The following is a 25,946-nucleotide window of genomic DNA, read 5'->3' on the forward strand; positions in this document are numbered from 1 at the left end:
TTGGCTTCTGAACCGGAGACAATGAGTTCAAATCCGCCTGGAGCTTTTGTTCGCGTTTACTGAATTAGATTTTCGAAAATGTATTTTTTAATCCAAAATTACATGTTTTTTGCCCATTTGACTTATATACTCCTTATCCATTATGACATCTATCATAATCAAGTAATTTTTTTTTGCGGATTTGAGAAAATATTTCAAGGTGTAGTGAGCCAACTTAAAGAAGAGCACTACATAAAGATACAGGAAAATACTAAAATTTAAAAGCTATATTAAATGGATTTTTCTTTACTAGATACTAAATAAAGTTGAACTTCCATATCTAGAAAACTGATATCTTGAATACAATGGCTATGTCGGAGTGATTTGTAAGTCCCAATCACTAAGTTTTTTAGACTTTAGTATTTTACCATCGATATCTTAAATATCTTGAAGTTTTTAAACAGTCCCATCTAAGTTTGACTGTAATACATTATAGCTTAACAACTTGTATTTAAAAAATTAAGGTACAGTAGATCTGATGGGTAATTTGTCGACTACTCAACCTTCTTGATATACCGGTACTGTAAACCAATTTTTATTTGCTTTGCCTCTATTTTGTGATGTACTGGATATAAACTTGTTCCCGGCCACTTATTTTTGCGACCAAAATGTTCGTTATCTGGAAAATAAAATGCTCAAGACATTTGAGGAATGGTTCTCAGTGTTGAATATTCCTGACAAGTTAACGATTCTCTCGCAAGCCTTGCAAAAATTTCTTGCATGCAATTAAAAGTTGGTTTATGTAAGTCAAGCCATAGTGAAAAAAAATACAATACTTATGATACAATATTTATTAATTTTTCTTATAAAAGTACCGGTATTCATCTTCTAAAAATTTAACAGTTTCAGCTGAAATTATCTTTAGGACCGCTGGAAGTATCACACAGGTTTTAAACATACATCATATCAGAATCGGATCCAGGCTCTCTGTAGATCTGAAATTAGATATAAAATGTCAGGTTAATTTCGGGAAGAACAATGTGTACCGAGAGTCTGAGACGAATTACAAGTACTTATATTAAACTACTGATTCTAAATTCAAATCAATCTTTCGAAATCTTATTGGTAAAACATAGTCACCAAAGATTTGCTGAATTTCTCATCAAAATGTAGTCTGGACCACTTTCTCAACACAGCGTGAAATTGAGAAATCGCCTGTTTAAAGAATTATGGTTAAACATTAGGTTACTTCTCACTTGTCATTTTCTTTTGACAAAAAGTGTTTTAAATTGATTACTAATTCCATTTTTCATTTTTTTTTATGCATCACATTAAATATTCTGTACAATGTACTGTACCTGGCATGATCCGTCATAGTCATTGGCTGGGCCAGGAGTTGCCTTGTGACCGGGAGATGTGAAAATATGACAAGGTAGATCATCAAACTATAGATAGAATAGAACACAAGTTAATGCAGTCATTACTATTCTTTAAAATGGTATACCAGCATTATAATAAAAACAAATCCCATTTAAAAGATCCTTCACACTAATCGACTCAAACAATTTTATTTCTATGACAGTACATGTATATTACAACATGGAGACACTGTAATTCAGATGTAAAAATATCAGCATAAAATATGATAAAAATGATTAAAACATTTTTGTTACATAATCCTTTGGTTTTTTTTTTTGTATACAAAATAAAAATACTTATAAAAAATTTTCAACTTATGTAAATTGTTGATTCAATTTTAGATTCTTATCAAAAAGGTGCTACAACCTTTAGAAGGGCTCATTTTCATTTCCCCCCCCCCCCCCCCCCTCAAAATCTTTATTTGATTACCGGTACATTTGAAAATGCAAATTACATAACCCTCCGCAAAAGAGATGCAGCAATGAAAATCAGTAGGCATTATTTTTAAATATATGATGAAGTAACAACAAGTTTACTTTTCAGATAAGTTATGAATTTTGAGGACACGAACTTGTATCATCTGAATCAATGAGGACAGAAATGGATCCACAATCTTTGTATCTTTAGGGAATTGCTGGTGTTTTGTGACTAAAATTCAAATGCATGGTAGTAAATTCATACAGTAGAATGCAATTCGTTAAACATGTACATTTATATTATGGTGAGAGAAAACAATTATAAGATTTTGAACCAGTAAGTAAGCATACACTATTCAAGAATTAATTAAATGATGAATAGGCATTCAAATGAAAATTTTCTCTGCATTACTTCAATTTTTTACATCACAGAGAGAGAGAAAGAGAGGGAGATATGATTCAATATCAGATTTTGAACATTTTTAATAAACCAACCTGGATCACTATTGAAAGCATTTTCATATATTGGCATCACGTCATCGTCAAACTCATCCAACTGTAAAATCTTCTGTGTAGTCAGAATCACCAGCTTTTTCACATTACTAAAACACACGTTAACATACAGAGTTATTAAATTGTTTTTAATTTAGTAAAGCTTGTTCAACATAATAGCATTAAAAGGTTCTTAGATGTGACAGTAAACTTTTAACATCTGATATAACTTCATTTAGACACAGACCTTTCTTTACAAAGGCTGAGGATTTTGTCTGCAACATGGTGACAAACAGAGGCTGGTATTATGCAGTTGAAAATCAGCAACGTAAACTGTCAAAAGTAGAAATGTGAACTGCAGATAGTAAGCAGTTGAAAATCAGCAACGTAAACTGTCAACAGAAATGTAAACTGTAAAGAGAACGCAGTTGAAAATCAGCAACATAAATTGTCAAAAACAGAAATGTAAAGAGAAACCAGTTGAAAATCATTAATAAATGTAAATTATCAAAAGAAGTCATTTCCGTTTTCGAAAAAGGGATAACGATCGAAGGATCGAAATATCTTCAAGCAACCTTAATCTGAAAACAGATATCTATCACACTCATAAAAATTGGTCAACAGTATTCCATGAAAAATATTAGCATGATGTGGATAGGATTTCACTGTAATTCTGATCAAATGATGAAAATTAATGACAAATGTATCATAAAATTTGAATTCTTACCTTCAATATCATATTTACACAACATATCAATATAGAGACATTTGATAAGTATGGGTGGAATGGCATCAAGGGGTTACATTACACAATTTTGTGCTGGGTTCATTTAACTGCAACGACAACACATATTAATCCAAGTTAGTCAATACTGTGAAAGTTATTACAACACAAATATATACATTAAAAGGTTTTAACATCGCATGATTTTTTTTTATCTATATATCGTAGTAAAATGTGAAAAAAAAAAAAATGAAAAACAAACAATTTGTGCACCCTTGGAGCCCCCCTTCCCACCCCCACACTTCCCCATATTTCATAGATCACACAAACCACTGCCTTCCTCCCCTCAAAAGAAAACGAGATGTTTGTGAAACACTTATGCCCCCCTCCCTTGGAAACATCCACAAAGAAAATGAATGTAAACTGCAAATAATAGTCCAAGGGGTATAACTCTATCGAAAATTGCTCTATCATATCCAAAATCAAACTAGACCTAGATATTATTTAGAAAAACCTGTATACCAAGTTTCATATCAATTGTGCACCCTCTGCGAAGAAAATGAGCAGAAACTGCAAATAACTGGAATTTTTCTACGTCCAAGGGCCATAACTCTGTCGAAAATTGATCAATCGTACCCAATATCTAACTTGACCTAGATATTATCATGATAAACCTGTATACCAAATTTCATTCCAATATATTCATCCTCTGTGAAGAAAATGAGCGGAAACTGCAAATAACAAAAATTTTTCTACATCCAAGGGCCTCTGTTGAAAATTGCTTGATCGGACCCAATATCAAACTTGACCTAAATAATATCATGATAAACCTGTATACCAAATTTTATTCTAATATGTTCATTCTCTGCAAAGGAAATAAACGGAAACTGCAAATAACGGAAATTTTTCTATGTCCAAGGGCCATAACTCTGTCGAAAATTGTTTGATCGGACCTTATATCATACTTTACCTTGATATTATCATGAGAAACCTGTATACCAAATTTCATTCTAATATGTTCATTCTCTGCGAAGAAAATGAGCTGAAACTGTAAATAACTGGAATTTTTCTACTAACAAGGGCCATATAACTCTGTCAAAAATTGCTCGATCGGACCCAATGTCAAACTTGACCTAGATATTATCATGATAAACCTGTATACCAAATTTCATTTCAATATGTTCATCCTCTGTGAAGAAAATGAACGGAAACTGTTTGTGGACGGACCAGCAGACCAACCGACAGACAGCAGCAAAGCAATATGCCCTCCTTTCTTTGAAGGGGGTCATAAAAATATAAATACCTTACATTCCCCTCACCTCTTCATATTTACAGTGAAGTATCTGCACCGCCTCCAGTTTCCTCTCTGTGGCCTCTTCAGGCTCCGCCCTTCTACACACCATCTCCACAGACTCCAGGCCTCTGATATCCACACTCTCGTACTCCTTGCCCATACTGAGTCCAAACAAGGCTCGACTAAATCAGAAAAAGTTGATGGTAGCTAAAGTTGAATAGATACCTCAATTACATGTACCTATTTAAACAGCACTGCACTTAATTAATTCACAGATACTAATAAAAAAGATTTTAAGGTAAAGATTAAATAAATGAATGAGATTACGAGTTTGAAAACTTCCATGGATAAATATCTGGAATGATAACTGTACAGAGAAAAGTCCTTAAAACTGTAAAATGTAAAGGCTGGCCATTACAGTGCATGAAGAAAGCTCTTGTAATTTTACCCATCTTTGCTAGCCAAGACTTTACAATTTTCCACCCGTAAAGGAGCAGAGTGGATCTTAAACCCTCAGCAAGTGAAGATGAATTTTACCAAATATGTTATCAGTATAACGAGAAAGACTAATAACAGTGTAAGATTAAGCATAGTGTAACAAGTCCTATAAAAAAAATTAAGGATGGACTATATTAATATTACGCTATTCTGCCTTGCTGTTTTCAATTTTAGTTTTTTTGTTTATTGAATTACATTCCCTTCATGCAAAAGGTGATTGTGGTGCAGTCTATGTTAATTTAAAATAAGAAACCTTCCTGCAGCAGCCATGTCAGTATAGCCAAGGAACACCACTTTCTTTAGATGGATGCCCCCTGGGGCCGTCCTTGGGGTGAGGAAATAGGGAGGCAGCCATTCTATGTCCGGGAGGGATTTAAATCGGTCCCTGGTACCCTGAGTCATATTGCAACCATTGATTTGTTTGGTCTACAAAATAAAATACACAACAATCATGACAAGTGCATTACATGTAAATGTGTTCAACAAGCTATATAAAATAAAAAATAAATTATATGTTATGAACAAGTGCTTGTAAGATAACAATAATCTTTTAGATAAAAATGTTTTCTACTTCTCAGCAGAAATAACCTAACTATTCTTCTCAACAGATTTAAAACAACATGAAATTATGCTGTTATGGTGGCCTGAATGTTTATTTTGTTTATAAACACAGCGGCCCACCTAAAGTTTCACCCATGATTGTCCTCATTTAGTGACCTACTTTTTCATTTCCGATAGAAAATCCTGTTTATTCTTTTCACCCACTCATGCAAAAAGACCTTATGGCTTTTATTTACTTACTATCTTAATGTTTTCTTTGAACGCCTGTCTGTTGTTGTTAATACTGGGCAGTAAAGTTCAAGGTCAAAACATAAAAAGAGATTCTATTGGTGTGTAACACACACGCCTCATTTTGCTGTTTGTAGGAAAACGTCATTTGCGGTAAGGCATGATCCTGGAAACATAACGTTGATAACCTATTTTCTGGACAAAATATTTATCATACCTTTTAACAATAACATAAGAGAGTAATAGTTAATTTTACTGTTGCACTATTTTTGTAGTTTATTTCGTGTATAATTATCATTAGGGGGTGAACAGACGACCTACACACGCGAGTAGAAGAATGAACAACATTCGGCTTCTTCAGAATTTTCTCCGTTCCTCATCTCGGTAAGTACTGGGTATTGTTGTTGTATGGGGCTAAACACATTTTTATTTGCTGATATTTAGCTGCATTTGAAGGTACATGAATATCATTTTGACATGAAACATGATGGTAAACATATCCCAAGGACTAGAGGTTAAACATGTTAAAGATTTTTAAACCAATAGACCCCTTCACGATAACTGCGGTACTGCTATCTTGCAGGGCAAAATGATATACTTTGACGAAATTTCAGTAGGTAGATAATTAAATGACGTAAATGAAACAATTATCGTTACGTCATATTTCACCAAACTATGTCATTTTGCCCTGCAAAAGAGCAGTACCGCAGTTACCGTGAAGGGGTTGATAGGTTCATGGTTTTATTCAGGGTTGTCTCTAAGACCCGGGGGTGGGGGGGATTCCCCCAACTATGATGACGTAATTACCCGGCTATTATTGTATTTCAAACACAATCTATTATAGATATAAGCCAGACCCCCAGACCCCCTTCTATTGTTTCTTCCTTCTACTTCAATTTTTAGAGACAATTAACCCTGCTTTATTGTACAGCTTTTAATATTTTTTATCATAATGATTCTTAATATAAAGTTACACTCTACTGTGCATATATTATTACTTATTAGGTTAGTTACTGACTCACTACGGAAATATATTGGGTTGATTAATTTCATGGATGGCGAGGCGAAGCCGAGCCGTCTGTGAGATTGATCAACCCAATATATTTCCGTAGTGAGTCAGTAACTAACCTAATAAGTGTTTTGTTTTACCGAGGACTATCAAGCGACATATTCATTGATAAATAGCGGTGATCCACGCAAAGCCATACATGTACAAGATGCCTTACATCTCGTCCAATTAAACTCATTTAAACAAAATTATCAATACCACCTTTCAAATACGCTTTACAAAATCTTCGCTTCACCCATATTACTTACAATGTTTTGTTGCTATTCAATTTTAAACCTCTGCAGAGATTTGAGCAAATTTAACACCGTTAGACGCTGCCATTTTGTTCTGCTCCAGACACAACAATGTGACATCAATATTCAAAGGGCAACTACTCTAATTTAAAAATAATTCCAAAGGGCCACTACTCTAAATATTTGTAGGACTTACTGAACACGATTTCTGTATTAAATAATATGAATAATCGAGATGAGTAGGTGAGGCGGCGGCCAATGACGGCCATATTGCCTAATATTAATCCTCAACAAACCTACATAAAGATATATGAGGCAATCACGTGCCATGTTTAATCCAATGAAAATGTGACATTTCAGTCCGAGGGAAAACAAACATGCATGATTACACCTGGACTATATATGATGCAATTAGGACATTGTTAAAAAACCAAACGTTACAACAAACAGACATGAAAATGTATTGTAAACCAACTTTTATTCACTTATCAGAAAATTTTGCAAAGTTCACAAGAGGTTTGTGGTTGCAAAAATTTCTCGCTGCTAACCAGCTCTCAAATGTCTCTTGTAGTGCGGTATATTATTATTCTCTGGATAATCTGTCCATTCTGATAATGAAAATAAGACCATCACAGCTGAATCGCAATAGCATTAAGGTCGTCGTGAATTACTGTTGATTTACAGTATATATTATTATACTTTCATGATAAATACTGAAAGCTGATTGGTTTAGACGCAGTTGATAATCCATTCTATTACCCTCAGCGTTAGCAACACACATAGCAACGGGTAACACAATGAATTGTTACATGCGCGTACAGTTCGACGTAGAATTCATGTCATTTCTATATAAAAGTAGTAAAAAAATTCTCTTAAATTAAGACATTCAGTATAATAAAATAAATAGTGCCTGTTTGGGAGGGTAACAGTTGAAATTGACACCCCTCGAAAACCATTGTCAACCTCCGCTTCGCGTCGGTTGACAATGGTTTCTTCGGGGCATCAATTTCAACTGTTACCCTCCCAAACATGCACTATTTATATAATGATAGATCAGAACGGGAGTTGAACCTGTCAGCCCAATGAATCTCTTGTCAGGTGCACTCAGGCCTGGGTACCTTACCCTTCCTTTGTATATCCCCTTCGATAACATTGCCGTTCAAGGTCAACATGTGAGCTTTAATTCCTTGGCAGGAGTTAAACAATCAGTTCCAATGGTAGGTCACTGCATCTAATCTCTCTATTTTCATGCATGAAGCAGTCTTAGACTTTAGTCAAAATTTGTCCACTGTCTTATTGTCTTTTGATTGAAAAAATAAAAAAAATGAAAAACTATTTAAATGTGTCTCCTTACTACATGTATGTTTTGAAAGTTAAAATTTTTAAGGGTATAATTTTGTGATATATTATTTTTCATTTTATGAATGATTGAAATTTGGACTTATAATTAGTTCTAAAATTGCTTCATAATCTCGAGGCCTAAAGTCTGTCCCAAGATATTTATGCTCCACATTTGGACGATTTTTGATAAAAATACACATACCTGTGAAACAAGTGCAATTGAAATCGATGAAAGGGACAAGGTGACACATTATCGTTTTTCACTCCGAAAAATTCACAGAAACAGAAACTGATTTCTTTCGGAGATTTATATAAATGGGGAATGTTTACATCTTTTCTTCATTCGAAAGTTACATGGAATACCTTGCAAAATTTTTCGACGTTATCATTTGGGTATACCTTTATCTCTTTTGCATATGAAAATCCCTGTAGACTAATTTTAGCCGTGTATTAAAAACTGACAAGCTAGAAAGGCGTTTCAAAGGGGGACTCTTGGGATATTATTATACTATTGAATGAACATCGTTTGAACCCAGAGGTACATGTATTTTTAAATACATGTTGTATATGAAAATATGAAAAGAAAATGTGCAGCATAAGTACCTTGACACAGACTATAGATGCAAACCTGTGTAAGTGCTTTTAATTCAGGTTCTCTACCAACTGAGCCCTCTTTGGTGCCAGCAAATGAACCAGTATGACCATCACACTAGCATATTGTAAAAATAATGACACATTGAAGATTCTCTCTCTCTCTCTCTCTCTCTCTCACTCTGAGCATTAGGGTGGTGAATTCATAAATGGCTGTATTTGGTTAATGAAGAAATTTCTATTGTTTCACAAGGAAAAAATTGTAAGATATTATCCATCTGATACCCCTGCTCTCTCCCAACATTGCATTTTTAATTATAAATTTATAACAGTGTCCGTTAGAAATACATGCACATGCATTCGATTATCATAATTTTGATGTTTATTGATTTCTATTACCAAATAGCATGTAGAACCGACATTGGTTATATCATTAGCTTCTTCTTGGATGACTGGTGTCTGATGAAGGTTGCAGAAAAGATATTTAAATTTTTCCATCTTTTTTTGAAATTTCAGTTAATATTTTCTGATTATGCATGACACCAATACATGATGTTACACGTGTATTCAATGTTGGACATAATAATACATCCTGCAAGAGACTTTGACAATAAATTCAGTACTAGTGTTAGAAAGAACCATTTTGGAACCAAAAAAATTACTTGTAATTTTGCTCTATGCATGAAATCATTCTTAAGAATATATCGGTTATATAGTGAAGTGAATGATCTTGGTTGACCTATATTTTCAGTGGAAGATCACTAGCTAAGACAGCATGCACAGAGATGCTGTTCATTCAACCTAAAAGTGTATTAAGATCATTCACCTGGTTAACTTGACGTTCTGTATTCTGATCTTAGAGAGTATATGTATATATAGAGCAAATCTTAAATATCAACTCTTGAATATGGTAATTAATCAGTAATGAAAATGATTGTTGGTATTGTCTGACTGACTGACATATAGTGACTTCATGTTTACTCATCTTGGTTAAATCATGAGTTAAAAGGACACCCCCACCCTCCCGTACCCCCACCACCCCATTCCCAAAAATATAATTTATTTAAAAAAAAAAAACTGAGCTAAAATATGGCACTTTGTTAATACACACTGTATAAGACTGCGTACTTGTATATCAATGATGTGACTTGATTCTGACTTTCAATGATTCTGAAATACTGAATACCGGTATATGACCACCTCTATTATAACTGAGAAGTAATGTATCTCAGATATTGATATTTTAGTAGGAATTATTGTCAAAATTTACATTTATTGGAACAGTAAAAGAAGAAAATTGATGCTAGACTAAGGGAAATGATGCCACTTGTATAAATTTTATTATTCACAAATGCCATTTAAGTATCTTGTATGGCATTTACGGTAGGTTAAGGGTTTAGGTTTTAAGGCTTAGGGTGACAAAGTGGTCATGCACTGTTGAACCAGATTTAGGTTTAGGTTTAGGGAGACAAAGTGGTCACCGTTTAACTGGATTGGTAGGTCATATACAAGTTCAAGTCAGCATTGTAATGATTCTTTTCAGACACTATGTGAGGAAGGGGGGGGGGGGTGGTAACATAACAATATTCAAATTTGCCAATTCCTTGAAATCTGTGTTTCAGACTTCAGCATGTGAGATGGGCCAGTTCTTTGATACAAAACTATGACTTTGAAAGTTTCGTTGCTGCTAATGAACCCATGCCTAGCTATGGGCCGGACTCACCAGAAAGGAAGCAGTTGTATGAAGCTCTGAACAAATATAAGGATACAACCACCGACATCCCCATTGTCATCGGAGACGAAGAGTTCAGAACCAAGGATGTGCGATACCAAGTTATGGTAAAGGCTATCATATCCTTTGCTACTCAAAATCTACCCTTTTCTGCAAGAAGATTTTTTTAAATCCAACTGAGTTTTGAAATTCTGACATCTTTAAAATTATTATTTTGTGGGTTGGTTTTTAAGTAAGAATACTGGTATGAGAAGACATAGAAATGTAAGGTTTATGATATACATTACTTTATTTTTTTGTAGCCTTTTGATCATCAGAAGAAAACAGCCAAGTTTTATTATGCAACACCAGTAAGTGATATGTTTTTTGCATGTATTTTAAGGCTACCAGTCTGAGAATAGATTATTACATAATGATGATATAATACCGGTACAGACAGAAATATCCAAAGTTTTCTGCTTTTTATTATAACTCATTTCAAAACCTGACAACCATCTGCTTCAATCTACTAAAATGTTTTTGGATCACTTTGGGTCCGATTAAAATTTTTGAAGTAATAATTATTATTTTGATGAAAAAGAAACATAGAATTATAAAAGCACAAGTTGTTTTAAATTTTGATTTTTTGGTGTTCAATTGAACATGCTAAATTGAATGAATTTTATTTTGTACATTTGATAACAGTGCACATCTTTTGAGAATTAAAACCGGATTTGAAAGGCTTTTTTATGATGAGAAATTTAAAAAAAACCTGCATGATATTTTTTTTTCCTCAAAATATTTTAAATTTCTATAGAAATTTTTTCACTGCATTGTTGTAGAATTTCAAATGAAAATTTTCAAACAAAGAAATCTTGTCCTATTGCTTACTAGGAACAACCATTCAACAGTTTTTAGCTGTCAAAAGTCAACAACTATTGGCATGTATAACTACATGTGTCATTATATATATGTGATTTTTGCAAAACTACACCATTTTTAAAAAACCAAATTTTATCACTGTATGGTGCCTGTGTTTGTAATAGGATATCATCCAGAAAGCAATAGACAATTCTCTCAAGGCCAGAAAACAATGGGAGTTAACTCCTTTGGAGAAGAGGGCGGAAATCTTCATGACTGCTGCTGAAATGATCAGCAAGCAGAAAAGGATGGATGTCATGGCAACAACCATGCTAGGCCAGGTATCTTCTATTTGATTAAACTAAACACCAGTCCACTGTTAAACTTGTCATATCATCTCTTATATTTTGTAACAGTGAAAGCATTTTAAAATGGTGTGTACATGAATTGTACAGTATTTCATATTCTGTATGGATTTCATGTAATTTATTTTTATTTTTTGACGACATAAAATTTGCATATCAGTATTAAACCCACAAATTTTCAATCTCAAGGAATAATGAAGCAGTATTTATTATGAAAATAAAAAATCACTGTGCCAAAGTATTGATTAGTTGCCAAGATTTCAATAAATCTTTATATATGTTTATTTAACTTACATATTTTTTTTCTGTGTTAATAAAACAGGCAAAGAATATATGGCAAGCAGAGATAGATGCAGCAGCAGAGCTTGTTGATTTCTTACGATTCAACTGCCAGTTCTCTCGTGTGAGTCACCCAATAAATTAAATATTCATCAACAGCTTTTCTCTATCACAGTCATGCATTGGTATTGAGCCACTTTTCATTGCCCAGACATGATTTGGCAATCATTATTAGTGTTTATTATTTTGTTTATTCAGTCTTTTTTCAAATTAATGCATTGCTGGTAGTTGTTTTGGCAACGGATTCAGGAGATTGACTTGAATTCAAGCCAAAAGAGCTACATATATCTTTGATATTTGTTTGTTTTTAACTGATATACACTGTATTACCTCACAAAATTCTTAGGGGAACAATATTATTTTTATCTTTTAAACGTTGGTTACTAATTTTATTCGGACATGTGCTTATTTTCTCATGAATTCCACACTGTAAAATTAAAACACTAGGAATGGGGAGGGGATCTGCCATTTAGAGGTTATTTCTCATAATTCATCTTGATTATTTGAAACAGGATATTACTAGATACCAACCTCTTAGTCCCAGTGAAAGTGTAAACAATTCTGCCATCTACCGTGGATGTGAGGTAACAGCCCTTCTGTACAAATTTTTGATTGATTTGATTGGAACAATATAATGCATGTACTAAAATTACAAAATGTACATTGTTTTGATATACACGTGTAAATGGTGTTCCAAATAGTGTGAATTCAATCAATAATTGTCTGAATTCTGATTCAGGGCTTCTGGGCAGCGATCACGCCGTTTAACTTCACTGCTATTGGAGGTCACCTATGCTCCGCTCCAGCTTTAATGGTAAGGTGGAAATAAGTTAAACATTGTGTTTTGTATTCAAGTCTTTAAAAAATAAAGGATCTGAGTAAAAAAAATAAAGGATCTGAGTATAAAAGGGTAAAAATTTTGTTTTTTACGTTTCGTTGTTAGAATTAACAGGCAAAGATTAATTGTGAAACCAATATTTAAAAAATGAATGCTCCTAGAAAAGCTGACTTAGACACGATTTGACTTAAAATTTTCAAATTTTATTTTTTCATTTTCAATGTTTATAATGATAAATGTAGAAGTTTATTATGTTATGTCAAAATTTGAAAGTCAAATATTAAGTTATAGGCAAGATACAGATAAGTTTTAATCAAATGTAACTTTCTTTTGTTGATAATAATATTTATGAAGATATTGAATTAGTTTAAATTGTTTTTTCATGTCATTTTGTCTAAAAAATGGTAATTCTATATATATTTCATGATTTGTACACAACTATAAGACTTAAAAATAAAATTTTGATCTCAAATCGTGTCCAAGTCTCTTTAAAATTGTGGGATAAGTTTTCATAATTTAGAACAGGAAACACATTTTTCATATATTTTTGCCTATTTTGTTCCTATTTCATCTCTTATTAAGATTCTTAATGATATTGAATCTTTACTACAAATTCTATTGTTTTTCATGATATTTGTAACCATGATCTTAGTGAAAGGTAATTTTAAGGTAATTTAAATTTTTTTTTTAGAAATCTCTCTAATTTTTCATTAATTTTCCAGGGTAATGTAAGCCTATGGAAGCCATCGGACACTGCCATGTTGTCTAACTACACAGTGTTTAAAATCTTCAGGGAGGCGGGGCTACCTCCAGGTGTCATTAACTTTGTGCCTGCTGATGGACCGGTATTTGGTGATGTCATCACAAAATCGCCACATCTTGCAGGTGTTAACTTCACTGGTAGTGTCAGGTAATGGAAATTTTCATAAATAAGCATGTATATGTATATATTTATTAGGAGAAGTTTAGAAAACATCAATGTGTGCTTTTATTTAGATCCAAAAGCTTGAAGGGGAGGATAGGTTATGTATATATTTTTTTGGACTATTATTTTTCAGAACATTTAAAACAATATGGAAGCTTGTTGCCCAAAACCTAGACAACTACGTCTCATATCCAAGGCTGATTGGAGGTAAAATGAATGGCCAGTCTGTTGTTTTCCTTGCTCATATTCAATTTTAAAGATTTAAATGTGGAATGTATCGATCTGTAAATTCATCTGTTGTTGACATGCATACCGTTTTTCTTTTGGGAATGTAATCTGTAATAATGGAATGTAATCTGTAAAATGGAAAGTAATATGTAATAATGAATGTTATCTGTACTGATGGAATGTATTGAATCTGTATTGGTAGGAATTATGAAATAGAGAAGTTAGGTCATTATATGTTTGAAGTCAAAGGGAACATGTTATTACTGTACTTGTACCTCTGTATGCTTATACATGTTAGTTTACACCCAATATTCAAGATCTATTCATCATATTTCCAATGACTACCTGTAAAAAAAATCTGTGTGACTATGTCTTACAATGTTTGAATTTAACACAGATATTAGTACTTGAATATTTCAAGGTGAAAATTGCTGTTTTGAGATTTTTAAGGTGGTATATTATGATCTAGCTACACTAGGCCTGCAAAAACTAAGATTCACAATGGGACTCGATTGATTTCAGAATGTGGAGGAAAGAATTTCCATTTTGTCCACAAGTCAGCGGATGTGAAATCAGTGGCTGTTGGTACAGTTAGGTCCGCATTCGAGTACGGAGGACAGAAGTGTTCAGCCTGCTCTCGTATGTACATTCCTCAGTCAATTTGGCCCGAAGTCAAACAGAAAATGCTAGACATTCTCAAAGAAATCCAACTGGGCTCACCTCTGGACAACAAAATCTTCTTGTCAGCTGTGATAGACGATAAGGTTTGGGCGACAGCATCGTTAGATTTTTTGTTCTACTACTGTAGAAGCACATATTTACGCTTGGTCAAAATTTTGTTGTTTTTTTTAAACCAAATAAAATTTCATTGGCATTTAATTTTGTCATATGGTAATTTCTATGTATTCATTGATACTTGGGTTAAAAATTCGTCATGGATTTAATTTCGTTGATTTATACTGCCGACAAAAATAACGAAATTAAATCCTCAATGAATATTTCATCTTCTACAGAATTGTATTAATTGAATTAATTGTACAGATTGTACTCGTTTAATGCCATTTTCTTTCCAAAAGAATTGATGTTGTTATACAGGATGTCATTTTCATTAAGGCTCGTCTGCTCTTTAATTAAATTTTGCTTTAAACAAATTATTATTTCTGGAAATATATGGAATGTACAATATATCAGAATAACTTGGTTCAACTTGGGAGCTCTTTCATCTGACAGAAACTGCCTTTTTATTACACAGTTTGGTAATCAACTATTGGAGCTACATTTCGTTATCTTGGTGATCGAGGATAATCCATCTTATCAGATGGTCATTAATCCTTAATAGCAGAAGCAATTTAACTTTGTATTGATGTTTAAATTAACACCACATATTTCTAATTTAATTTATAAATTATGACATAGGCCTAAAGATGTTTTCCTTTTCTATAGGCTTTCAACAGAATCAAATCTTACATTGAATATGCAAAGAATTCTCCTAATCTCTCCATTGTGGCTGGTGGAAAATGTGATGACAGGTACAGTATATGAATAAAAAAAATGAATAGTACTCAAAGCCTCTTAAAATTTATACTATATACATATAAAAAAATTCATGTATGTGCTTTTTTCTCTTCATGTATTTGATATTATATTACTTATTATGTTTTTTAAGGGAGGCATGCTTTTACTTGTTTTTAAGAATTTTGTTCTTCCTGAAATGTAAATATTCAAACCTGATTTTCAAGTAATGTTTTATAAGACTGAATAATAAGGTTTATTTTTGTTAGAAATACCATCTAGAGGTTTTGATTGAAAATGCCAGATAAAATTTAAAAAAAAAATTATCACATTTTAAGTCCATAAATACATACATGTATAATTATACAAGATCTGGCCTAACTCTAATTGCTGGCAACAGATTGTCTTGTCTTATAATATTGATACAGTAAAACTCGTTTAGTACAAACACAGATATAGCGAATTCTCGGATATAGCGAAGTTTTTTTGGAGTCCCTGGTAAAATTCTTAACAAACCGAATTCAGATATAATGAATTTACAGATATAGCAAACAGATTTTGAGTCCCGTAGAAGTTAATAATAACGAAATTTACACTTATATAACAATTTCTCTCAGTTTTATAATATTTGCACTACTATTTAACATAATTCTTTAAATAAATTTATCTTCATATAAATTTTTCGACCCACAATCCGATCATTATATCACGAATTACGGATATAATGAAGTAAATCCGTTGGTCCCTAGGACTTTGCTATAACCGAGTTTTACTGTATTACTGATTTGTATAAAAACGTCATTTATTATGTGCTTGGTATATTTTACATGTATATTCAGAGATTTATTGGTGTTTTTTTTTCAGTCAAGGCTATTTCGTTCAACCAACAGTAATTGAGACTTCTGATCCACAAGATAAAATTATGCAAGAGGTAATTAAAATTGATTTAATATTTGATATTGATTTATACAGAGTAGTTTTTGCAATATACTTCTACAGAGTAGTTTTCTACAGCCAAACAACCCCAACAACCTGTGTTATTGGGTTATATAAATTTTTTCTGCAATGATCTGCAAAGATTGCTACCTTCATAACCTGCATGATTTATCAAAGTCTTTTATTGTTTATATTTACATCTTTCTTTGAACAAATTAAAAATTTATTGTAAAAAGTAAGTAAAATTAACTTAATTTAATAATACTGTTAATGCATGTACATTAGTACACTGGCAAGAAGAAACAGCCAAATCGTCTCCTATGGGAATTTGAGTCGGATTTCAGTCTGGCTGTTTCTGTAGAGCTATGAATTAATGATAAGTTTCCGTAAGAAATAGAGGGAATCATACTTGGTCAATATAAATGTATATCATTATATAAATAAACTTCCACAAGCTACTCCTATTGTTTTCAGTTGTGGTTAAAAAGGGAAAGATATTAAATGCAAGGAAATGCAGCATTGTTTCTTTGATTCATTTGACCTTTGATTTGTTTATTTTAGGAAATCTTTGGTCCTGTGCTGTCAGTGTTTCCCTACCCTGATGATGAATACCTAAAGTATGCACAGATGGCTTCCAAAACCTCACCTTTTGCTCTTACCGGAGCCATATTTGTGAAAGACTCGTATGTACATGTATAATATAAAAATATATATGTTGTTCATATATGATATATCAGTATTCTGTGTATCCTAGTTTCTTCTTTTTTTTTTAATTAAAAATTGGAGAAAACCATTATGACCATTGTATGTATAAGTGATTAAGTTTCAGAGATGATAGTCATTTGCAATCTTTAGTAAAAAAAAAAAAGTAAAAAAAAAAAGAAGGAGATCTAAATTGAGGATAGTATTGACTTGTTTCTGTTTTACTTTTTAGTGTAGCAAGAGAAGAATTAGTGGACACATTTAGAGAGTCAGCAGGAAACTTCTACATTAACGACAAATCCACCGGATCAGTAGTTGGCCAGCAACCTTTTGGTGGTGACCGCTTGTCAGGTGAGAAAATCAGAAGGGACTTGATCTGCAGGCATCCTATATTGATCAGTCCGCATGTCCATCCGTTTATTTCATATTCCCTTTCCCTTTGGCTAAGTTGCACTCAAACCTCACCCATACAGTGCCCATAGGAAGAGTGTTTGCGTTCTTAAAAGGATTTTCTGGAACAAAGGACAAGATCATGAAACCTCAGTTTGAAAAATCCTTGTCTGGAGAATATTTTTTATTTTCACTTGGCTCAGTTGAGCTTAAATTGAAAAGTAGACATATGTGTTGTCTATTTAGTATCCTAAAAACCCTTTGCCTGACAGACATCAATCTTGTTTCCATGGAGACTGTATTGTCTATTGTTCTGCCATCTTGTGTTGTTATTCCCTCATCTTTTCATGTCCTAGCTGATTGTAATTGTACTGATCTTGCAATTTACAGTTGGAAAGGCCACAATATTTTTTCCCGATGTGATTTATGAAGAAAGAGTCAAAAGTATAATGTATATTTTTTTTTTTTTTTATTACAGGAACCAATGATAAGGCTGGGGGTCCTCATTACTTGATGAAGTTTGTATCTGTGAAGTGCGTTAAGGAAACCAAAACTCCCCTCAAGGAGTGGCTCTTACCATCTATGAAGTAGATGAAGTCCAGGAAAGAGAAGAATTCCACATTACGTTGAACAAAACTGATGAAATATTTATTACGGGAAATGGTTTAAAGACAAAAAACAAACTGAAAACCTTTGCAGATTTTTCAGCCTCTCTATATACCGGTATATAGCCATATTTTACATCTTCCATTTTATTTTAAAAATATGCATATTAGATTTTGTATTGAATTGTTGCAGTGTTTTTACATGACTGTTCTAGTATCAGTGTTTTTTTTATTTCATAAAATATCATGCCATTTTTTTTGCTCAAAATGTTTTCAATAAAACCAGGTTTGACAAATTTGATAGAATAAGCAGAAAAAAAGACAATATGGTGAAGTACATGTACTTTATATTACATCTTTTCATGATTCGTTGAAATTTTTTTCTTTTATGACATTGCTGAGTGGCAACAATGTGTGATTCTTTTTTACATAACAATGTGTTGATGAATGCACTTTAAAATTGAATAGAAATCCATAAAAAAATTAGATAGGAGAAACATATCATCAAAATCTGTGTAATATGGGGGAAAATGTAATTTTACTGTGAATTTCTTATTTTATGCGAGTACCTTTAAATTCCTCAATTCCGCTGTTTTGTAAGAATCGGGAGGATAAAAAATCTCAAGCACCAATTTTTTGCTATTATTTCATATTGTTCAAAACTGTTCTAAAAAATAAAAGCGAGATTTTAAAATCTTAGAGGGTTGCTCCTTACAATTGTATGTGGGTATTAATTCTTTTTAATGAGGAATCTACAGTATATGAACAAGTGTGTTACATGTACACATGTATTTGATTTTTGTGTCTAGTTAGTAAATTGTCAATCTGGACAATTATGCATCCTTGAAAAGGTCTTATTTCAGAAATTATTGTATGAAAAACTTAGTGTTTCCATAGTGCTTGCTTTCAAGTGATCAAACATAATATTGCTGATTTTACAATTTTATTTTTTTGTTGTTGTTTTGTTTTGAAGAGATATTTTATTAGTTTTTTTGTATATCTTTACCTGAATTGTTATGAGATTTCTTTGCTATAACTTAAATTGGTTAGGAAAGTACATGCACGAACTGTGGAGCATAATGCATTTGTTACCATTTCACGTTATATAATATTGTCTCAATGTCATATCAGTTAATGTTAGTAGAATCCTTTGTCAAAATCTAGAAAAAAAAATTGAAATAGTAAAATTACTACATCATTCTTAAAAGCTACATGTACCATAATCCTGTCAACTGGCGATTAAATTATTATAAAAAAAGAAGTTGCTAATATTGCACCTATTCCCCTCACTTAAAGCAGTCTTCATTTGTCAGAAATTTAAAAAGATAAACATATTAAAGTCTGTAGATGTTATGGAACTCTGGTGTTTCCATTTTGATTTAAAAGAAACATTTTTTTGCATGTAGGTCAGTATAATATGATTCTAACTGATGGCATTATTAAAAAAAACACCCAAAAACAACCATGATATTACTATGGTGTACTCTGAATATTTATTTTACTGGTAATTTGAAATTTTTGAAACATGTATATACATGTAATACACTGTATATGGTAATTTTAATACAGGAAATGATATTTATATGTGTATACATGGGTATGGCTGTAACATATTGTGAATTAGACATCTGAAAGAAATGAACAAATTCCTTGTAAAAATAATTAACTTTTTTTTTTTAAATTTCTGTTTCATTTTCATCTGCAGTTTAAGAAATAAAAATTATTTGGAAAGTAAAGATATCTAATTGAAATACATGAAGTGTATTATGAAGAATGAAGTGATGTCTGGTTATAATAAGAATGGTTGCCTTAACTTATTGAATTGATTTTTGCATCAAACACTTGACTTTACCACCAATTACAGCTCTCAAAACAACATACTTGATTATTTTATATGTCTCTCTTTACTTTAATTAGAAGTTTTCTTATAAAGTATTGTACAACTAATAACTAGTAGCAATTATTTAATTTAATACCATGAAGATATTAATCGCTTCTATTAGTGAAAGCCCCTTTTTGCAGAATACATACAGAAGAATGAGAAAAAAAACCCCAAAACTTGATTCATATGATAAAAATTACTCTAATTGATTATTGTAGCTTGATTACTAAAGAAAATTTAAATAATTATCAGCAATTTCCTTTTAATGTGAGACATCAAAAATTGATAGAAAAGTAGACTTTTCAATTGAGATGAGAATTATATACCGTATTTATTAAGTCAAAGGGGTCATGAAGAGATTAAAGGTAGTTAAGAAATTATGATATCTTAAAGCAAAAATTTGCAAAATATGGAAACAGCAAAATGCAGATTTATATCAAATGTTTTTAAATTGTTGAAGAATTTCGTTTTGGATTGATCATGTGAACAATTTAGATCATTGGGCTTTTTTGCTTTTGTTGGACATCTACATTAGATGGGTTATTACAGTTTGTTCTACAATAGAAATAAAATATTTGTTTCCCTTGTGTTACAAGTTTGTTTAATGGCAGTGAATAAATTCACATTTTGGATTAAGTTTTTTTTTATTCTCTTGCATGTAAATATTTTTGCAGTTGTTTTGTTCTTTAATAATGACAACTCAATCCTGTATTTTAAAAAGGACAAGTACAGGTAATCAATACAAATGTGTTTTAATGTTTTCTTTGGCTGTGGCTAGTCTTATAAGTGCATTCTCCATATTGACAAGTAAAAGATGAATCATAGACTCATTTATTTACACTCATTTGATTATTTAAAAGACTGGACATATCAAATTAAAAAAAAACCATATAGAATGGATAATTAGCCTAAAACACCAGCTCCTGATAAATCTGCAAAATATATGAAAAAAATAATATCAATAAATAAGAATGGCATTTATGCATATTAAACTTTCTTACTAATATTTCTAAACTTATATATGAGCAAAAGAAAATACCTTTGGCTGATGATGCAGTAGAGGCAACCTTTGTTGGAACCTTTATTCCCATTGTTGTTGTTACCGCTATTGACGCTTTTGGTGTTGTCATGGCAACGGGTTTCGTTGTCATGTTAACAGATTGTGTCATGTCAGTAATACCTACAAAGGTACATTGCATTGATGAATTATATTATAAATCATTTTGTGGTGTATGTATTAATGAATGGCAATACATTACTTACAAAATTTACAGAATTTTCTGCAAGACGTTTTTGCAAAGTCCTGTAACACTGGATCGGTACAGAGTGTTGATGGCAAATGAACGCAATCTACCGTATCCTCACATGGGGGAGAATCTGCGGAAAATGAGATTATACTTTAATAATTCCGGTCTCTTTTTTTTTTTAAATACTACTTTTTTTTAGATAAATACTATTTAAAACAAATAAGTTTTTAAAAATTACTTAAGCAGTATCCACAGCTGCGCACGCAGTTTTTGATGGCCCACGTTTTGAAGACTCCAGCACATGCGTGAAGATGGTTCTGGCAATCGTCCCTGACGTCTCGACAATCTATGGAGTATTTATCAATACAGTGTTGCAAATCATATTTCATTACACGTTCCCTTAAATGACCTAGATATGCATTTATACATTACAATATTGGAGCGAGGTGTTGGGGAGGGGATGGTAGGATGACAGTTGGCCACGGCTTCTGCCTTTGTTTCTTACATATACATGTAATCAAGTTATGTTATAAAGTATTGTTATACTTTCATGTTAAATACTGAAATCTGATTGGTTAAGACGCAGTTAATAATATTTTCTATTACCCTCAGCGTTAGCAACGCACTTAGCAACGGGTAACATTAAAAAATGTTACATGCGCGAAAATTATGCGCGTACGGTTCGCTGTAGAATTCACGTTATTCCTATATAAAAGCAGTAAATTTTCTTAAAATTAAGACATTCAGTATAACAAAATAAATAGTGCCTGTTTGGGAGGATAACAGTTGAAATTGACACCCCTCGAAAACCATTGTCAACCTCCGCTTCGCGTCGGTTGACAATGGTTTTCTCGGGGTGTCAATTTCAACTGTTACCCTCCCAAACAGGCACTATTTATATAATGTTTCTCTATAACACACATAAAACGCAAATACATAAATGTTAATCTTTGCTAATTTAATGTGTCTCTGACTTAAGTGAAGCTTATTAGAAACTCGAAGGTGGAATAGACAAGATGATAGCAGCCTCTCAATCTTTACAATCTTCATGCTCGGGTCCATAAATTTATCCCTTTGGGTGTCCAACGGATGATTTTATTTTTTCCTTTTTTGCCGGAGGGGGGGGGGGGTTATCTTTGTTAACTTTATAATGGAATATAATTTAATAAGTTTTAATTTCCCAGAGAGGTTGTTCCCAGCACTTCCTTACATCTGCACATGTCTTGACAGTTTTACCTGCGCCAGTGGGCAGCGTTGTTGGTTCTCTGGTATAAGATGATGTCATCGACCTTGTCGTTGGCTTTGGTGACGTCACTGGTGACTTTGTCGTTGGGGAAGTAGTTGACACTATATAAAACCCCCAGATCGGTTCATTAAGTATAGTGTTCTTAATTAAATGATATTTTAATTGTAATAACAATTGTTAATTTCTAGTAGATATGATCAGGGTTTTCGTAAGTTCTTACCTGTGCAATATCCACAGAATTTGCGGCAGTTTTCCCGTAAGTATCCCTGAAAATTTGAGTTTCCGCACACGTCTTGTCCAAATTCAGCACAATCTGGATTCTTATCTTCACAAGGTGCTGATTTTCCTATATTTGGTATAATATTGCACAATGTTAAAAAACAATTATTTAACATTTGTTGATGTGACATTACAAGACCATTTCAAGACCATTTCAACTATAAAACTTTATAAAGCTAGACGCCTCGTACAGTCTATCTTGTACAAGGTGGACATTCATGAACTTGAACTGGGAAATTTCCCTCTTATCAAATCAAAACTCCACTTTTCGTATTTTTAACTGTTACTTTAGTACATCATGTATTCTGCATGCTCGACGATCGACTCATTTGGTTGATGGTGTAGACCATGATAGATAAAATGAAGTAATGTTTTTAAAATGTTTCTGTTTTAAGCAAAATAAATTCAAAACATCATATTTTCATAACACTAAAACATGTAATTAAAAAAAGCATATGTATAAAATAATGCACATACAATATATACAGTATCAACCTACTCATATAATCATGGCAGCATAAAAATAACCAACAAAATGTACTGAACAAGTTGTAGATCAAGTTCAACACGAAAGGATTAATGAATGGTATAAGAGGTAGTAAAAAAAACCCGCCAAACAAAACCTTTACTAGAATATAACATACATGAATACAATCATCCAGGATTCGTGTTTTTAACCAATTTTTTTTAAATCTTACTTTTATTTATTTAACCCCCTTAATTTTATCCCGTTTAAATGTTTGTTCGAAATAAATCACACTTACAGTATAATTAACAAAACAGAACAAAGAAAATTAAGTATTCAGTTCAGTTGTTTTACCTGGACAGTATCCACACCTGAGCGGACAGTGTGATCTGGCAAACGCCTCATAGACCCCCTTGCACTGAAAGTCTTCGTAGTACCAGCATTTCAGTGTCGGGTCATCTTGACAGTCTTCAAAGGAAAATTTAAAAAAAATAATACAATTTTATAAAAAGAAACTCAATTTCAAATACATGTATTGCATTTAAGTTAGTTAGAGAAAAGTGAAATAATTGATTGATTAAAAGCACACAAAATATATTGACATGTATGAGATTTTATTCAAATCAATTTAATTTAATTCAATTTTAAGATGAAAACACGTAGAAGGATTTGAATTCTCTGCAACATCAAGACAACGATCTTTTTTCCCCTCTAAATCTACTTTAAATACCACGAAGAAAACCCTGAATTTTATGTATTCAGAATTACGTATCATATCTTACATTTAAAAAACAACCTTACCATCCACACCGTCAAGTAAAAAAGCACTTGAAAATCGACAAAATGTGACGATGAAAAAAACTACTGAAACGAACTTCATTTTGCGTCTGTCCTGTTCCAACCAATAATTAGACTCTGGGAGAATCAAGGACAGTCAAGATAAAATATTTGATTCACCCCAGTCCGTACAATGGGGTATAGTACGGTTAGGTCAGATTAACTAGTGTGTCCACATTGGGTCATTTCCGTTATCAGGCAGGGTGGCGGCCGAAATAGTTCCGAAGCTAGGTTTCAAAGTACTATACGCTACCGGATTTACTTTTAATCATTAAATGATTTTTTGACAGAGCTCACCTTAACATAATCAAGTTCAATTAGGGTTTATCAAGTATCTGATGATTTCATTATCTTTTGGCAAACATTTGAACCTTTTGCTTGGAAGTTTTTGGTTCTCAAAAATAGTCGCGTCTAGCTACTTGTACCCTAATTAAATCTGTGCATTTTTACATCATCTGTCCTTCATTGCCGGATATAAAATACTCTTAGTTAAAGCTGCTTGGTCCGATTTTATACCAAATTTTATGCACGCTTTTAAACGATGGCTATGCTTAGTATATGTATAATAATAGACATTGCAATTGTTTACCCAGTAAATTAAGCCAAATTTCAATAAAGAAAAATACGTACAAAATCTGCTAACAAAACATACGACATTAAAAGGTACCGCGTTATTTCGCCTCATGTTAAATTTCACCCCTGACGACGATTACGGGTTTGGTTGTATTACGAATTTGACATCGCTTTAAATAAAGGTCGAAATGGTCAGACAAATGATCAGACAAATTACAAATAAACATGTGTACGTTTTGTTCGCCAATATTTCTAAAGCCTGCTTTCTTTACAATCGATGCAAAGCATGCGGGTAGAATAATCCCAATCATTCGGGGGACGAAACCATGCGGTTTCCTTTTCTAAACATTCCCGTGATGTATTTTGGTTTGTTTTTTCGTTTGCCCAAAGAGAAATTATTTTTATTTACTTTGAATATTTCTAACTTAGAAAGGAGATTGATTCTGCTGGTGTAAATAGGAGAAAGTCCATAACTTTGTAAGATAAATGATTTGTATGAACAAAATTTTGATACTGTAATTACGAAAAAATCGGACCAAGCAGCTTTAATTTTAAAAGTACGTGTAATTTTGTCTCCTGTAAAAACCCCTGGCTCTGGCATCTATAATTATGAATTAAGTTACCCTTATTTTATCTTTGTAGTCATAACTCAAATATCCTTCGTAAACATTAAAAAGAACAGTGACTGGGTACAATATCAGAACATTTAATAAAGAAATAACAAATGAAAAATAGAAGTGAAAGGGCAGATAGTTTTTCTGATATATCTCACCAAATAGAAAAAATAGCAAAGAAAAGAAATAGAAAACATATATAGTTTTCAAGTATAAAAACCAAAACTGCTATTATGAAAAGGCTGACTACTGTTGCGTGCCAAGACATAGAAGGTTTATAAAATTAGACCTGGTCAGATGGAGAACAGAAAAACGTAATGGGGAAAAAAATTAGAAATGAAAAAATAAAACCAGAGGACAGAAGGACAAAAACTCGAAGATTTATGAAACACCTTCTCCTGGTTATGTTATGGAAACAAGATGTTGCTACTAAAAAGTTTCTTTGTCATAATTATATTTATATGATTTTGCATTTTTCATAAATGCTGGAATTGTTGAATTTCCTATTGTCTTTCCAATTAGTTTTTGTTTCCGTATACTAGTGC

The 25,946-nt window shown here is 32.3% G+C and overlaps 3 protein-coding genes across 7 annotated transcripts; 1 reads left to right on the forward strand and 2 right to left on the reverse strand.

The window, feature by feature from the left end:
• Positions 1-814: 814 nt before the first annotated feature.
• LOC128190886 (uncharacterized) lies at positions 815-5,628 on the reverse strand. 3 transcript variants are annotated; one of them, XM_052863101.1, is made up of 9 exons: positions 5,624-5,628; positions 5,076-5,248; positions 4,350-4,506; positions 2,554-2,639; positions 2,310-2,416; positions 1,970-2,046; positions 1,338-1,424; positions 1,120-1,194; positions 815-974 (listed from the first exon to the last, which is right to left on the reverse strand). In XM_052863101.1, exons 2-9 carry the CDS (start codon positions 5,222-5,224, stop codon positions 930-932), a joined length of 783 nt encoding a protein of 260 aa, XP_052719061.1. In that variant the 5' UTR covers positions 5,225-5,248; positions 5,624-5,628; the 3' UTR covers positions 815-929. The 3 variants fall into 3 exon arrangements, with proteins under 3 accessions (XP_052719061.1, XP_052719060.1, XP_052719062.1); XM_052863100.1 differs by lacking the exon at positions 5,624-5,628 and adding an exon at positions 5,544-5,609; XM_052863102.1 differs by lacking the exon at positions 5,624-5,628 and adding an exon at positions 5,504-5,515.
• Positions 5,629-5,653: 25 nt separating this feature from the next.
• On the forward strand, positions 5,654-20,771 carry LOC128190881 (delta-1-pyrroline-5-carboxylate dehydrogenase, mitochondrial-like). Of its 3 annotated transcripts, none has more exons than XM_052863093.1 (16): positions 5,654-5,764; positions 5,913-5,995; positions 10,468-10,684; positions 10,880-10,927; positions 11,603-11,758; positions 12,105-12,185; positions 12,634-12,705; positions 12,861-12,935; positions 13,682-13,869; positions 14,018-14,091; positions 14,635-14,876; positions 15,556-15,641; positions 16,489-16,555; positions 17,122-17,243; positions 17,495-17,613; positions 18,131-20,771. In XM_052863093.1, the coding sequence occupies exons 2-16, from the start codon at positions 5,949-5,951 to the stop codon at positions 18,241-18,243; spliced, it is 1,707 nt and encodes a 568-aa protein (XP_052719053.1). In that variant the 5' UTR covers positions 5,654-5,764; positions 5,913-5,948; the 3' UTR covers positions 18,244-20,771. The 3 variants fall into 3 exon arrangements, with proteins under 3 accessions (XP_052719053.1, XP_052719055.1, XP_052719054.1); XM_052863095.1 differs by having other exon boundaries at positions 5,701-5,764; positions 5,924-5,995; XM_052863094.1 differs by lacking the exon at positions 5,654-5,764 and having other exon boundaries at positions 5,771-5,995.
• Positions 19,265-24,335, reverse strand: LOC128190885 (zinc metalloproteinase nas-15-like). The gene is made up of 8 exons (XM_052863099.1): positions 24,179-24,335; positions 23,732-23,845; positions 22,853-22,978; positions 22,623-22,733; positions 21,625-21,732; positions 21,403-21,516; positions 21,179-21,319; positions 19,265-21,071 (listed from the first exon to the last, which is right to left on the reverse strand). The coding sequence occupies exons 1-8, from the start codon at positions 24,255-24,257 to the stop codon at positions 21,043-21,045; spliced, it is 822 nt and encodes a 273-aa protein (XP_052719059.1). The 5' UTR covers positions 24,258-24,335; the 3' UTR covers positions 19,265-21,042.
• Between the last annotated feature and the right edge of the window lie 1,611 nt (positions 24,336-25,946).

This window comes from Crassostrea angulata, chromosome 6 (assembly GCF_025612915.1).
Source record: "Crassostrea angulata isolate pt1a10 chromosome 6, ASM2561291v2, whole genome shotgun sequence".
Lineage (NCBI taxonomy): Eukaryota > Metazoa > Mollusca > Bivalvia > Ostreida > Ostreidae > Magallana > Magallana angulata.